At 38.0% G+C, this 13,717-nt stretch overlaps 1 protein-coding gene across 1 annotated transcript in view; it reads left to right on the forward strand.

The window, feature by feature from the left end:
- Positions 1-13,717, forward strand: part of LOC107095441 (syntaxin-binding protein 5-like) — a gene marked incomplete at its 5' end in the record, with an annotated part of 62,322 nt that overhangs the window by 40,472 nt on the left and 8,133 nt on the right. The window contains 4 exons of the mRNA XM_015391546.1: positions 3,220-3,321; positions 4,875-5,114; positions 6,919-7,282; positions 13,182-13,347. Of these exons, the coding sequence (XP_015247032.1) occupies positions 3,220-3,321; positions 4,875-5,114; positions 6,919-7,282; positions 13,182-13,347 (872 nt within the window). The remainder of the gene's footprint in view (positions 1-3,219; positions 3,322-4,874; positions 5,115-6,918; positions 7,283-13,181; positions 13,348-13,717) is intronic.

Genomic DNA, 13,717 nt, shown 5'->3' on the forward strand with positions numbered 1-13,717 from the left:
ATTTTTTTATTTATTTTTATTGATCAGAGTTTCTACTAACCTTGACTTATAAAGCAGTGATTTTCTGTTTCCTGTGATTGCAAACCCAAAATAACAAAGAGGGACATTAATTTTCTGGCCAAAGACCAAAAAGGCTGGAGGAGAAGAACCATTTTTAAGACCAAAATCAGTAAGTAAGGTGATAGATATTTAGAAAAAAAAAAGATATTCGAAACTAAGTATTGGAGTTGAAATATTACCAGGTCTTTTTAACAACCATCAGGTGCTATTAATTGTTTTATTTTTTTGTGCGTTTCTATTGTTCCACACTGAATAAATTTCCTCAAGTTAAAGGTTGTAATTTCCAAGCATTTCCACGTAACACTATGTTGCTGCCATAAAAAATACATTTATTTTAAGACTTACTGGGGATACTGTTGCATTTCCTTTTTTTTGTAAACTTCTCTTTTTGTTTCTCTCTCACATGATTCAACTTTTTGGATTAAACTTTAAATTGTCAGCACACCTTAGCATATACTGTAGTGGTTACCTGCCTTTGGGACTGTTGTGTATCAGCTGCACTGGGTTACCACAGTGAAGAGCCAGCAGGATAACTGAAATAATTAAAGGTCAGAAAGCAGTGCAGAAATGAGGCTGATGATAATGAGGCCTGCATGACAGGCCTTGAAACAGAGGAGGGAAATGGCAGGGAAGCCTGTGACTGAATGTATAGTAAACATTTCCATAGCACTCGTCTCTCGTTTAAGCACAGACCTATTAAATATTAACACTCCAATTTTTAACTCAGGACTGTGTTTGTTTGTGAAATCCGATGGTATGTTTGACAGAGGAGGAGCCTTGCAAACAAAAGTTTAGCTTTACACATACATTTTTTATTTTTTTCAAAAAGATCATAACACATACAGTAGCTAGTGATTCAAATAAATAAGAGTCTGGGTCTGCTTTTAACCAGAAAACATTGTTCCTACGTCTTTTAGAAGTTTTTAACTTGTTGCAATATAAGGTAAGTCTTACTCTTTACCACTTAGCTTTTACAATTTGTAATGTAAGGTTGTGTTTAGGGAGACAAATAAACCAAAATTAGCTTTTATCTACAGCCTTTTGTCAACATCTCTAACATGTGTTACAGCTGTATGTATGCATAGCCCTGTTTAGCACTGGCACCTTGTCTGTCTCACCTCCCTAATACCGCCTTGCCTGCCTCTGCCTCCCTGCAAGGGGCCCCAAGGGGTCCCTGTGTCCTGTCAGAACACCACTGTGCATGACTTTCATTAGCCAGCACCCCACAGGCACTGTCACGCAGCGTAAACACACCCCAGTGACACACGGCGAAAGCAGGCTGTCGCCACCCAGACGTACAACAGAAGGCTTTTGTATGCTCGTTATATGCCTGCAGCATTGTACAGCAGGTAGCAGAGGAAAAAATGAAAATTACATATATACATATGTTGATATGTATTTCTACGTAATTGCACAAGTCAACTTTTAACAACCTTGTAAACTGAAATACGCTATGCTAGAATTAGAACCCTACCCTATTGTCAATAATGTCAGCTGATTCATGTTTTGTAGGGAATTGAAATAACTACTTCTTTTCTACTTTTTGCATAAACAGATTTTCACAATTCTGATTGTAAAATGTTTATGGTATCTAAAATGTGACCTGTTATAACAAAACTTTGATGTGTCTTTTGACAGTAAAACAATCAGACTTTTTAGTTTCCAGCCAGACAGTGCCAGCCTAACGATGATCAAGCTGATTCGTCATAATTACAATTACAGAAGCATCTAGATATATCTTTAATATGCACAAATATATTATAAATATTTTCCTTTGTTGTGAAAATTCTGTGTATCCACAGCAAGTTAATGACAAGTAGAGAGCCCACAAACAACACTTAAACTTGATATTAATACAGATAAAAATAAGTACATACAGCTTATAAGATATACAAGAGTGATATGTAAGATAATGAAAGAGTTGTATAAAGTACTTTTCTGTGTAGATACAACAGAAAATGTAGGGGAAAAAATGGAAAACTCCATTAATCAGATGGTGACCAGTATCGGCCAACTTGATCTGTTTAAAAACTCAAAAATCTTTCCCTAACTAACATACTACCTATACAGTAGAGGGCTGCACTGATATATGCAGTCTTCAAAATAAATGCAGCTTCTATTTGAGAAAAAATCAAACTCACCTATTTTTATTGTCATAATCGGTAAGGAAGTTGTGTTTTCTACCACACGGGATATATTTGCACATGTGCTGGGCACATAAGGGGGCTCGACATATTTCTTTCAAGTTGTTTATCCTTTTTAGCTTAAACTGCTGTATAATACAAAGCATGGGTAGAATTATTACTGAATATGATGAAAACGTTAATGGAAATGTCCATTATAACTTTTTAATGCAATAGTGCTGTTCAAAATCTGTTAAAGATATAGTGGAGGATCTGGGTGGATCATCAAATAGGTGGTCCTGCTAACTATCAATCACTCTGGTGATACGTTTGCGCAAAGCCTACGTCCTACTGTACGTGCTTGTCACCATTTTCACTTACCGGTTATGAGTCTGACAGAGTGGGAAAAATTGCAAATCTTTTGGAAAGTAAGTTTGTATGAGCGATGCAAGCAGCAACTTTTAAACAGAGCGTGCACAAGGAGAAATGGGCTTGTACATTCTCTAACCCACGTTTAATAGGTGTTCCCTTTCGGGAGCGGGAACAGGGTTGTGCATGTGCACTTTTTTTTATAAAAGTGGAGAGGGCAGGTGTTTTACAAAATTTGCAAAAATCCTCCACTATACCTTTAAGTTGTAGTGCACTGCTTGCAATCTCTGTTAAGCAATACTCTTCAAAAGCAGAAACAGTTGTACAACCTGAAATAACTGTGTTGTGTTAATCCGATGGTGATGTACAGAATCAGACAGATGATACATGAAGAAAGGTCATGTGGACCCTCGAAACATCTTTTACTGCTACACTTTTTTACAGTCTGTTATACTTGGAAAAAAAAACGTGTTTTCCATGCTCAGTTGCTTTCTTTTCTTCTCTTTCTTTTTGTCGTTCTCTAAAACCGTTGTTGATCTGTCCATCTCGTTTGTTGCGTTGCTGATCTTGTGTGTTTGTGCGCACTGGTGTGTGTACTTGTTCCTTTGGGCCATGGTGGGGATGTGGTTTTGTTCTATGGACTTCATGTTGTTGGGGGGGAAATTAGGGCATGCATCAAGAAGGGCAATGCTTCAGCAGTTACATGGAGTCACTATGTACTCCCATGACGAACACCACACCACCACCTCGTACTGCTGGAATGAGAGAGGTAAGGGGGCTTTGGCAGACACACAAAAACATCCACAGCTGTCCTGCTGATTTGTTTGCGTCCGTCCGTCAGTCAGAATGTCAACCTTTGTCATGGCCCTGTGTCATCTAAACATGCCTTCAGCTGTGTCACCTTGTTTAGACTGTTTTGGGACTGGGTGGGTCATGTGACCTTTATAGAAGAGCTGCTGAATCCTTTACGACGCCTTTGCTTGTTATGGCTGTTAAGGTTAAGGGTGAATTTTCTTATTTCAGTACAGTAGCTATACTGGGATTTAAAGACCAAACATTTTAGCACATCTCTGGTTAGAGCAAATTGAGAAACTATTAAGCTTTACATTTTTTCACATTGCCTCCAAAAGCATCAGTGACAATTTATTGTATTTTATTGAAACACAAAAACAAAGAAGCAGCTAGTTGCTAATGGAAAATATGCTACTTTTTTACTCTCAAAAATATATCTGTGATATGCCTTCGTATACAGCCCATTTTTTACTTGATTAATAAACTTCCTTTGCTTTATCTTTCACAAATATTACTAAAATATGTTTTTGGCCTGACATAAAATCTTTAGAAAAACATATTACTGTTGATGATTCTGATTAGACAAAATTGTGATAATCTTTTAAGGATTATAATATTTTCTATTTGAATTTAGCTAATACAAAAAAAGCACCTGTCAGACACAGTTAGATAGCATGATTTATTCAACAAACTCTAAAACATGTCAGATAGAGACAGTTTTTCAATATCTGTTGGGATTCAATTCATCTCAGCACAGCATGCTTTGCTTCCATCTGTAGTTACTTTTACATGAAGCCTCTACTTTTTGTAGCATCAGTCTAAGAGTGTAGGTAGTACTGCGCGTCTCTTGGCTCTAAATAATTCAGAAATGCAGCAATACGGAAATACTTTCATGATGGAAACCTTAAGCACACAATGGAGGAGTGGAACACAGAGTGCCTAAATGGAGTTAAAGGAGCTTTTGAAATTGGCACTGCTCCTAGTGTGTGTGTGTGTTTGAGTTTCTCAGGACTGAGTCCTGTCAGTGACTATGGACTGGTATCAAAGCGTAGATATATGTGTCTTCTCATATGTGTGAGGGTGTGTAAGTGTGTGTTTCGGACAGGTGGTGATTGTGTTCAGGTATGTCTTTTTTGTGAAGTTTCATTTTGCTTCTAAATGTGACATCTATCCGTTGGCATTTTGTTGCAATGTTTTAAATCACTTATAGACAATATATATGAACCATATTTGAGTTTTCAGGATGTTTTTTCTACCTGCCTTAACACTCATTTTTATTTCCATATGCCCCTCTTTTCTTTTTGTCTTTTATCATCCTGCCATACCTCCTTTTTGATCATGCTATCATTCCTTCCCATCAATCTTTCCCCAACTGTTGTAAATAACCTCTTTCTTAAACTGTACCTTATGTCTCTCTTCTTTATTGCTCATCATCTTCTCTCCATTGCTTCCCATCTGTCTCTTCATTCATTGTTTCTTCTTCTACCATGCCTTTGTGTTCGGCCATTCTCGCTGCTGCCACTGCTGCAGAGAGCCGTGAAAACTCCTTCAGCCGCTCTCGCAGCTCCAGCGTGTCTAGCATTGACAGGGACACCAAAGAAGCTATCACCACACTGCAGTTTGGAGAGTCCTATGGACGCAAGCATGATGCCCTCCCCACACCATGTCTGTGGGTGGGAACTAGTTTAGGAGTGGTCATTCTCATCCCACTGTCAATCCCCACTGACCATGAGGAGCGGATCGAGGACCCTGTAACAGTTGGCCCTAGTGGTAAGCTATAAATATGTTTCTTACACGTGTTTTGCTGGCTGGTGTTAATTAAATACAAATTGCATTGCGTTAGGTCATAATGAGAAACGGATTTCTAGTTTGTGACTGATGAAACATCTGGTGAAGACCATGGTCATGTTTCTGTCTGAGTATTTTTTAATGCCTGGTTAAATCATCTGCTTTTGATAGCGTACCATTGTTTTTCTTGTAAATGTGCTTAACATTAGTAGAGCTAGATTTGTCTGGAACCAAAATCATTACATGGTGTTGTTTTGAACAACCTCAGTGCTCAAGTCACAACTGAGATAGGCCTAGAATGCAGCCACAGTTGATAGAACCATGCATCAAATTCAATTCCTATACTTTGAAATGTCTTTTAATTATTTATTTTTTTGGTCTCTTTAAAATGCATATTTTATAAGATGGGCTCTAAATTAAATTTACAATAGAAAGTGTAGATTAGAGATATCCTGTATTATCTCAAAAAGGGGGGATTCTAGATGACAAATTAGGCTTGCAATTGTTAGTATACAGAACTAATATAAAAGAGATTCTCACTTTTGCTAAAATGAGTGACAATTAAAAAAGTGGGATTCACCCTATGCTTGAATACCCTTGTATTTCAAAGAGTCAATGACGCATGAAGAGAAACAAAACTAGAACATTAAAGATCTATACATGATATAAAAATGGGGGGCTTTCCTTGATGGGAAGAACAGCTACGAGTGTCTTTTTTCAGGGGCAATGTAACACCATTTTTAGTCGGTCCCAAAATCGTAGGAAGCCCATAGTCAGTCTTAACCTTATCGTATTAAATCCGAAAGTTTAGGTTTTCATCTACAATGGTTTGTTTTCATTCTACAAACAGCATTGGGGATAAAAAGTGTTGAAATTAGAGTATAGATAAAAAATTTGGATTGACTCCGGTTTGACATAAAATTATTTAACAAAGCAGATTTTTAAAAACGGGCCCAGATTAGCCCGGATTTCCTGTACTGATTTGTAAAATCGGTGCAGACCTGCATTGGGGTGCCTGTCAGAAATACAGGTCCTTATTAAAACGTATTTGTTTTGAAAAAGGAAAAAAAAAATTGTATATAAATATATATATATATATTTTAGACCATCTTAAAAATACATCAAGCATTGAAAACTCATTTATTTTCATTGAATTGAATCTGCATTGGAAGGGAACTTTAATAGGCCTTTGTCATGCTTGATTTGGCAAAATTACTGCTATCACTCAGGAGTTCATAAGGTTTTGCAGTTCGTTTACACATGATTAAAACAGAAGCAGACAGATGTGCATTGCTTCCTGATTTGTCAGAACTAAGGCAGGAATACATATTTCAAGGTGAAAATTATTTAATTGCCTGTCTTAAGTAATGTGTGTAAAAAATAAAAAAAACCTATAGCTATTGCGATTTAAGGTTCTCAGCTGTCCATATTTTCAAGACGTCACTGTTCTCAAATTTACGATGTAAAATGAACTAATACATGCAAAAACTGAACATTAAATTCATCTTCGCCCCTATCCATTTCTAAACTTTTTCGATTGATCTCAATCTAAGATCAAATGTGAAATGTATGTTGTCATGAATTCCACATTGTGGATTAATGGCCTTATAGAAGTGAATATTGTGTTTAATTGTGTTGTATGGCTCAGAATGCACTTGACTAAATGGAAAAGTACAACTCTAACAAACTAGGGCACTGCATCCAGCAGTTCAATAGAGTTTGCATTTGTAGCCATTGAAATTTTGGTCCGCTTACCACTTTTTTTATATCTATCTGATCGTTTCAGGGGCAGTCCTAATGTTGAAAGGCTCTGTGCTTCGTTTTGCTTTCTTGGACTGCAATGGAGCTCTTATTCAGAGCCCATATGAGGTTTGGAGGGACCTGAATGCTCCAGAGGACCCTGATCGACCAAGGAGGCGCAAGCTGGTCCACTTTTCCCCATCCTCTTCCCAGGATGCCTTTGGGGAAGGACATTTGGCAGTGGTGTGCTCTGAGAGGCAGGCCAAAGTGTTCCTGATGCCCTCACAGTCTTGCCTCTTTGTCCACAACATCACAGAGTCATCCTTTGTGCTCCGAGCAGATGTGGTATCTCTGTGCAACAGTGTGTGTTTGGCATGCTTCTGCGCTAATGGACATGTCATGACACTCAGGTACAATCGCCAGTTCTCACCAGACTCTACATATGGATCACACTATCTTATCAGCAGCTGTAGCAGTATTAGGTGCTTTAGCATAGAATAAAATTCGCTTGTTTTTTGTAAACACACTTCATATTGATGAGCCTCAAACTACAGGAGGATCTAAATATCCTTCTGTAGTTTGAGGCTAGTTTTATCATGGATTACCTTTTTAAATGTATTCACTGATATAACTTTGAACATTAAAAATATTCAGGGTTTTTGGCACATGATTTTAAAAAGTTAGGTTTTTATTTTCATGTTTCCTATCTCTTACACTGCACTTTACAAAAGTAATCAAAGTCTTTCAATTTTGTGATTTTACAACCACAAATGTTCAAAATTCCACAAAAATGTTTTTTGTGTGTGTGTGCGTGTGTTTGTGTCTCTTGATTGTATTTTATTTTTTTTTTTAATTTTTTGTGGGGATATTGTGATGCATCAACACAATTCCAACTTTTAAGGGGGGTTGTCTATTATTGCTTCAGACATTAAGAACAGGAAAAAATTTTCCGTTCTTCTTCACAAACCAATCCAAGTCAAGCTTAGTCAGATTAGATGAACAGTATCTGTAAAAAATAATACAAGTCATGCAACAGATTCATAATTGGATTTCAGCAAATAAATACGCTTTGAGCTTTTTGTTGTAGCTCTTGTTTTATGTTACGGGTTTTGTCCTGCTGGAAGAAAAAATATCCTTCACCTCTTGCCAATTTTTTGCCACCACTACAAGTTGTTCTTCCAGGGTTGAAAGCCATTTACCATTGGTCCAACAACTCACCATTAACTTTCCCTACTTCATGATGTTACCACTTACATGTTTCATAGTAGGGATAGTTTGGGCATGTCTGTCATGTCACCTTAATGGCTTGAGGGAAACTGCAAATTAGACCTCTTCTGGCTTTTTTCAATGATGAATTTCTTTTTTCCACTTTAAAATTAGACCATATTTGTGAGGCACATTGATGAGCAATTTTAGCCATTTTATTATGAGTTTATTAATAACTGTAAAATAGATTATAGTTAATAATTTCTTTAATCAATGGTAAACATCACTTAATGTTTGTCAAATGATTATAAATGACAGTGTGCTTAATTACTAGGTGTTATTAACGGCTTACCTTTGTGACTTGATGTTTGGACCGGCTGTTAAAATTGAAGTTGTAAATGTCAATAACTTTGTTTACAATTAAGCACAGTTATAAATCATTAACCACAAAAAAATATTTGTCTTTCTCTAAGTTTTTAACTCAAAGGCAGTTAATTCAGTTATTGGAGACAATCTGTCACTGCTGTATAAACTTTCACAGACAACCATAATTAAAATAATGGTACTTTTATTGAACCTAATAATGCCTGTCACCGTAGTATTATGTTTGATAAACTGCAAACTCTACAAGCTACTGGAATTAAAACAGAATACATTAAATAACCAGTAAACATAAAAGGGTTCCAATGAGTCCTTGAGGTAGAGTTTTTGATGATGCTCAATTTATTAGCGTAGCTGTTGTGATGCACTGAGGAAATGTCCATCAGTTTAGCAGCATAGATGATATACTGCAGACAGATGTGGAACAATAGCCTGTATCAACATGCAACTCATTCATTGATAGCAGTTCAATCAATCAGCTGAATCAAAATCAAATTATGGACAACTGCCAATAAGCACAATGCATTTGATACGACAGCATTGATGCTTCTGTTGTCAAGGAAACTGCTAGCTTAGCTGCTAACAGAGCTAATCCACAGCTAACGAAAACAGGCTACAAACATGATACCACAATCAGGCTAAATCTTGCACGTTAGCAGGATGTTAGCCATAGGCCAGGAGGCCATAGATGTTAGTCCATGCCAAAAGTAGGTACCAGATCTGCTCGGGTGGTCAGATCTGCTTAGGGCCCTCCCCTTTCTTACAAGGTCATCATATGGCAACTCCACTTGCACAAACTATATAGCACCTGTTTCTTAAGAATAAAATCTCTTTTGGAGTCTCAACATATTATTACCCATATTTGCTATTATTTAACATTTCAATAGTGATCTAAAGTAGCCGAAAGTAGAAAACAATCATTCTCAGTCTTGAGGGAAAGCACTACCTTCTAAGACAAACTGAGTTCTGCCATTTACAAGGTGACAAAAAAAGTCTTAGCTTATTTTTATTCTTTTTATTAAGATCTGAGGGCATAGAAGGACAAATGAAACATCCTAAAAAATTATTTTCATAGAGATTTTAGACCAAGAAAACAACAGTTAATCTACTTGTAGAAAATGAACGCTTGTCATTGAAGCAAAGTTAGAGAACGAGGAAGGATCCAGTTGGTGGGCTGCCAACAAGCTATGGCGGGTGCCGCCCACAGTCCCCAGATGCTGCAACCCCAGAGGACAGAGAACAAGCAGGGAACCAAATCCGTGCTGACATAAGAAAATCCAGCGGGCTTATCCAAAGCCGGGGTTGAGGACATGTTCAGGATTCAGGACCAGTAGATCAGAAGTCCGAAGAGGTTCAGAAAGGAAATCCAGGTTGTGACAGGAAGCAGCTCCAATTTCAGAAAACAGGCAGAATCCAGCAGGAGTCCAAAAACAGGTCAGGCAAACAGATCAGACAGGTAAAGACAAGCTCAGTGGTTGAGAGGCAGAAGAGGTCAGGATTAGGTCATCAGAAACACAGAGGTAACATTGAATCACTCTCACCACTGGCTTGAGAGAATAATCAAAACCTGATGACTGGTTAGAGAGCTGGTTAAGTAAAAGCAGGAGCAGGTGAATAAGATGAACAGTAAAAAGTAAACAGGTGGAGATATGCAGGAAAATGAAATGAGTAAGCCAGTCATCAGCACCAAGATCATGACAAATTCTACTCACCTTGGCTAGCCAACCTTTTTAGTAATAGGAAGATTCTTTACTTTATTGCTCTCTCACAGTGGGGGGAAGAAGGGGCTCTGGTCTGGTTCCACTGTGTCCATGGCAGCTTAGAAAATTTAGAGTCAGCTCAGTACTGCACAGGTTATATTGTAGAACCTTAAACCTTTTGATCACTTACAGACCTTGTAAGAGAGCGTCTTCCTGATGCACTCAGTTTGCAAGGGTTCCTGCTCACTTACATGAGGAGAAGGTAGTCACAGCAGCTTGGTGGTTTCATGGGCTGAGAACTTGCTCAATAACGCTGGAGGCACGCAGGGACTCAGCGGTTCGTGGGTCAGGAACACTCACAGAGTAGAAGGCATCCTGGGCACAGCATGTCAGGTCAGGATGGAACGAGGTGCTATTTTAGTCAATCAGTCGGAGATTTAAATGCCCCTCATCCNAACTGCTAGCTTAGCTGCTAACAGAGCTAATCCACAGCTAACAAAAACAGGCTACAAACATGATACCACAATCAGGCTAAATCTTGCACGTTAGCAGGATGTTAGCCCTCCCCTTTCTTACAAGGTCATCATATGGCAACTCCACTTGCACAAACTATATTGCACCTGTTTCTTATTATTAACCATATTTGCTATTGTTTAACATTTCAATAGTGATCTAAAGTAGCCGAAAGTAGAAAACAATCATTCTCAGTCTTGAGGGAAAGCACTGCCTTCTAAGACAAACTGAGTTCCACCATTTAACAAGGTGATAAAAAAGTCTTAGCCTATTTTTATTCCTTTTATTAATATCTGAGGGCATGGAAGGACAAATGGAACATCTTTAAAAAATGATTTTAATAGAGATTTTAGACCAAGAAAACAACAGTAAATTAACGCTTGTCATTGACGCAAAGTTAGAGAATGAAGAACGATCCAGTTGGTGGGCTGCCAACAACCTATGGCAGGCTGCCCACAGTGTCGCAGATGCTGCAACCCAAGAGGACAGAGAACAAGCAGGGACCAGATCCGGGCAGACAAAGGAGGGCAGGAAAATCCAGTGGGCTTAGCCAAAGCCTGGCTTGAGGACAACTTGAGGACATGTTCAGGATTCAGGACGAGTAGATCAGAAGTCCGAAGAGGTTCCGAAAGGAAATCCAGGTTGTGACAGGAAGCAGCTCCAATTTCAGCAAACAGGCAGAATCCAGGAGGAGTCCAAAAACAGGTCAGGAAAATAGATCAGACGGGAACAGGCAAGCTCATTGATTGAGAGGCAGAACAGGTCAGGATTTTGTAATCAGAAACACTAAGGTAATGCTGAATCACTCTCACCACTGGGTTGAGAGAATAATTATAACCTGATGACTGGTTAGAGAGCTGGTTAAATAGAAGCAGGAGCAGGTGGATAAGATGAACCGGCTGGAGATATGCAGGAGAATGAAATGAGTGAGCCAGTCATCAGCACCAAGACCATGACAAATTCTACTCACCCTGGCTAGTCAACCCTTTTAGTAATAGGAAGATTCTTTACATTGTTTATTCGTGGGTCAGGAACGCAGAGTAGAAGGCATCCTGGGCACAGCATGTCAGGTCAGGATGGAACGAGGTGCTATTTTAGTCAATCAGTCGGAGATTTAAATGCCCCTCATCCATTGAAGAAACAGGCAATATCAGCAATGGTGATGCTCGCTTTTCAGCTCTAAGTTTCTTCAAAGAGGGATGCAGTCAATTTTGCCAGCTAAACTGACCAATTTTTGGGGAGTTTTCACCACATATAAAGGGATGTCCAGCTGGAATGTTTGTCTCTCCATTGGATCCAAATGTAGGTCTGCTGGTAGAGAAAGAAAAAGGGTGTTCCAGTAGTTTCAAAGGTCCCACAGGGTGAGTTTTAGGATGTCAAAGGGATGGCTGTGCTGCAACACAGCCATAACCTGATCCTTAACAGTGAAGTTGTAATTAGATCCACAACAACATGGCTAATAGTTGTCAACATATTGGTACACCTTAATTGTGGATCTCTGCCTATCTACTGTAGGGCTTTTAAAAGCTCCTTTAAATAATGTTTTCCTTTCCCATCCCACCAGTTTAGGTAAAACAGGCATGCCTCTGTAGCATTACAGTTATGCTGTGCTCTTTACTTTTTTTTATTATAATTTCCTAGTGCTCCATGAGACATTTCAATCTTGGGATTTAGTTTTAGAACCTAATTCATTTTAAAAAAATCTCCACAACTTTTACTCTGGCCTGTCTTTCCTGTTCATAAAACCGATTAAATTCATTAAAACTTCACAGAACGTCTCAATGAACACTGAGATTAGGTTGCAAAGAGGCAGATTACAATAACTTAGGTGATTAGGTGATTTCTAAAGGTAATAGGTTGCACTGGATTTCATCTTTGGTATCGGAGTTAAGTAAACTTGAAACCTATTTTTCAGATTGTATTAATCAATACACTTGTATTTTTTTTTTTTTTTCATTTTGTTTTGTTTTTTAGTTGACCTTCATGATTTGTTTTGTTCCATAAAATAAAATACAGATTAAGCTCACTGAGTTTTGTGGTTGTAATTTTACAAAATGAGGGTGTTAATAATTTTGCAAGAAATTTAGTTTCAGTTTCAGATCAGAACTCTTAAAATTCACTGCATAGTGAGTGTTTGAGATCCCAACACTTAGAAGTATAGCTGATTGGTTTCTTTGATTTTATGGTGTATATTGTATATTGTTCAGGTCATGAATATTATAATACCATTTGGGAGCTATATCTGATTGCACACCAACTTTCTAGTCTTGTCTCACACGTTTATTTGAAAGTATACTGTTCTCATAATTGAGAGAATCTGCTTGTAGAGATTAGTCCTCATGACTCAGCTGGAGGCAAATTGGTTCTATTTGAATATCTGATTTCCTTCTCACTGCTGGGTACAGAGTTAGCTGTTACCATCTTTGGGTTCCTACAAGGTATAACTTATATGATCGAAGCTTTCCCCTGGTGTCTAATTTACTTTTCCCTCCTGTCATTCATCACACAGTTTGCCCAGTTTAAGACCGCTGATGGATGTCAATTACCTGCCTCTGACAGACATGCGCATTGCAAGAACCTTTTGTTTCACCAATGAGGGGCAGGCACTGTATCTCAGCTCCCCAACAGAGATCCAGAGAATTACATACAGCCAGGAGATGTGTGACAACCTGCAGGTGAACACTGTAATATCTATATCTATATATATATATATATATCTTTGGATACAAAACAGCAGGGGTGCTGTAAAAGAGCTTTATCCATTATTCATGCCATCGTTAAAGTCTGCGATGAATGGTGGGTTTAGCCATCAGACATCATGTTTCCCATACATGTTGCACATTTTCAAGAATGTTTATATCATATGGTTTTACTGAGTGAATGCTTTTACTGGAATATGAGAATAATCATAGATAATTATTTAACATGTGAATATGGATTAATTAATATGATGCTGCCATAGTGCCATCTAGAGGTAATGGTCAGGAGAGTTTACTAGAGACTTTATAAAAAATAAATAACTCTATAAAAGAACTGTTTTAGCTA

This window comes from Cyprinodon variegatus, unplaced genomic scaffold (genome assembly GCF_000732505.1).
Source record: "Cyprinodon variegatus isolate N-32 unplaced genomic scaffold, C_variegatus-1.0 Scaffold546, whole genome shotgun sequence".
Lineage (NCBI taxonomy): Eukaryota > Metazoa > Chordata > Actinopteri > Cyprinodontiformes > Cyprinodontidae > Cyprinodon > Cyprinodon variegatus.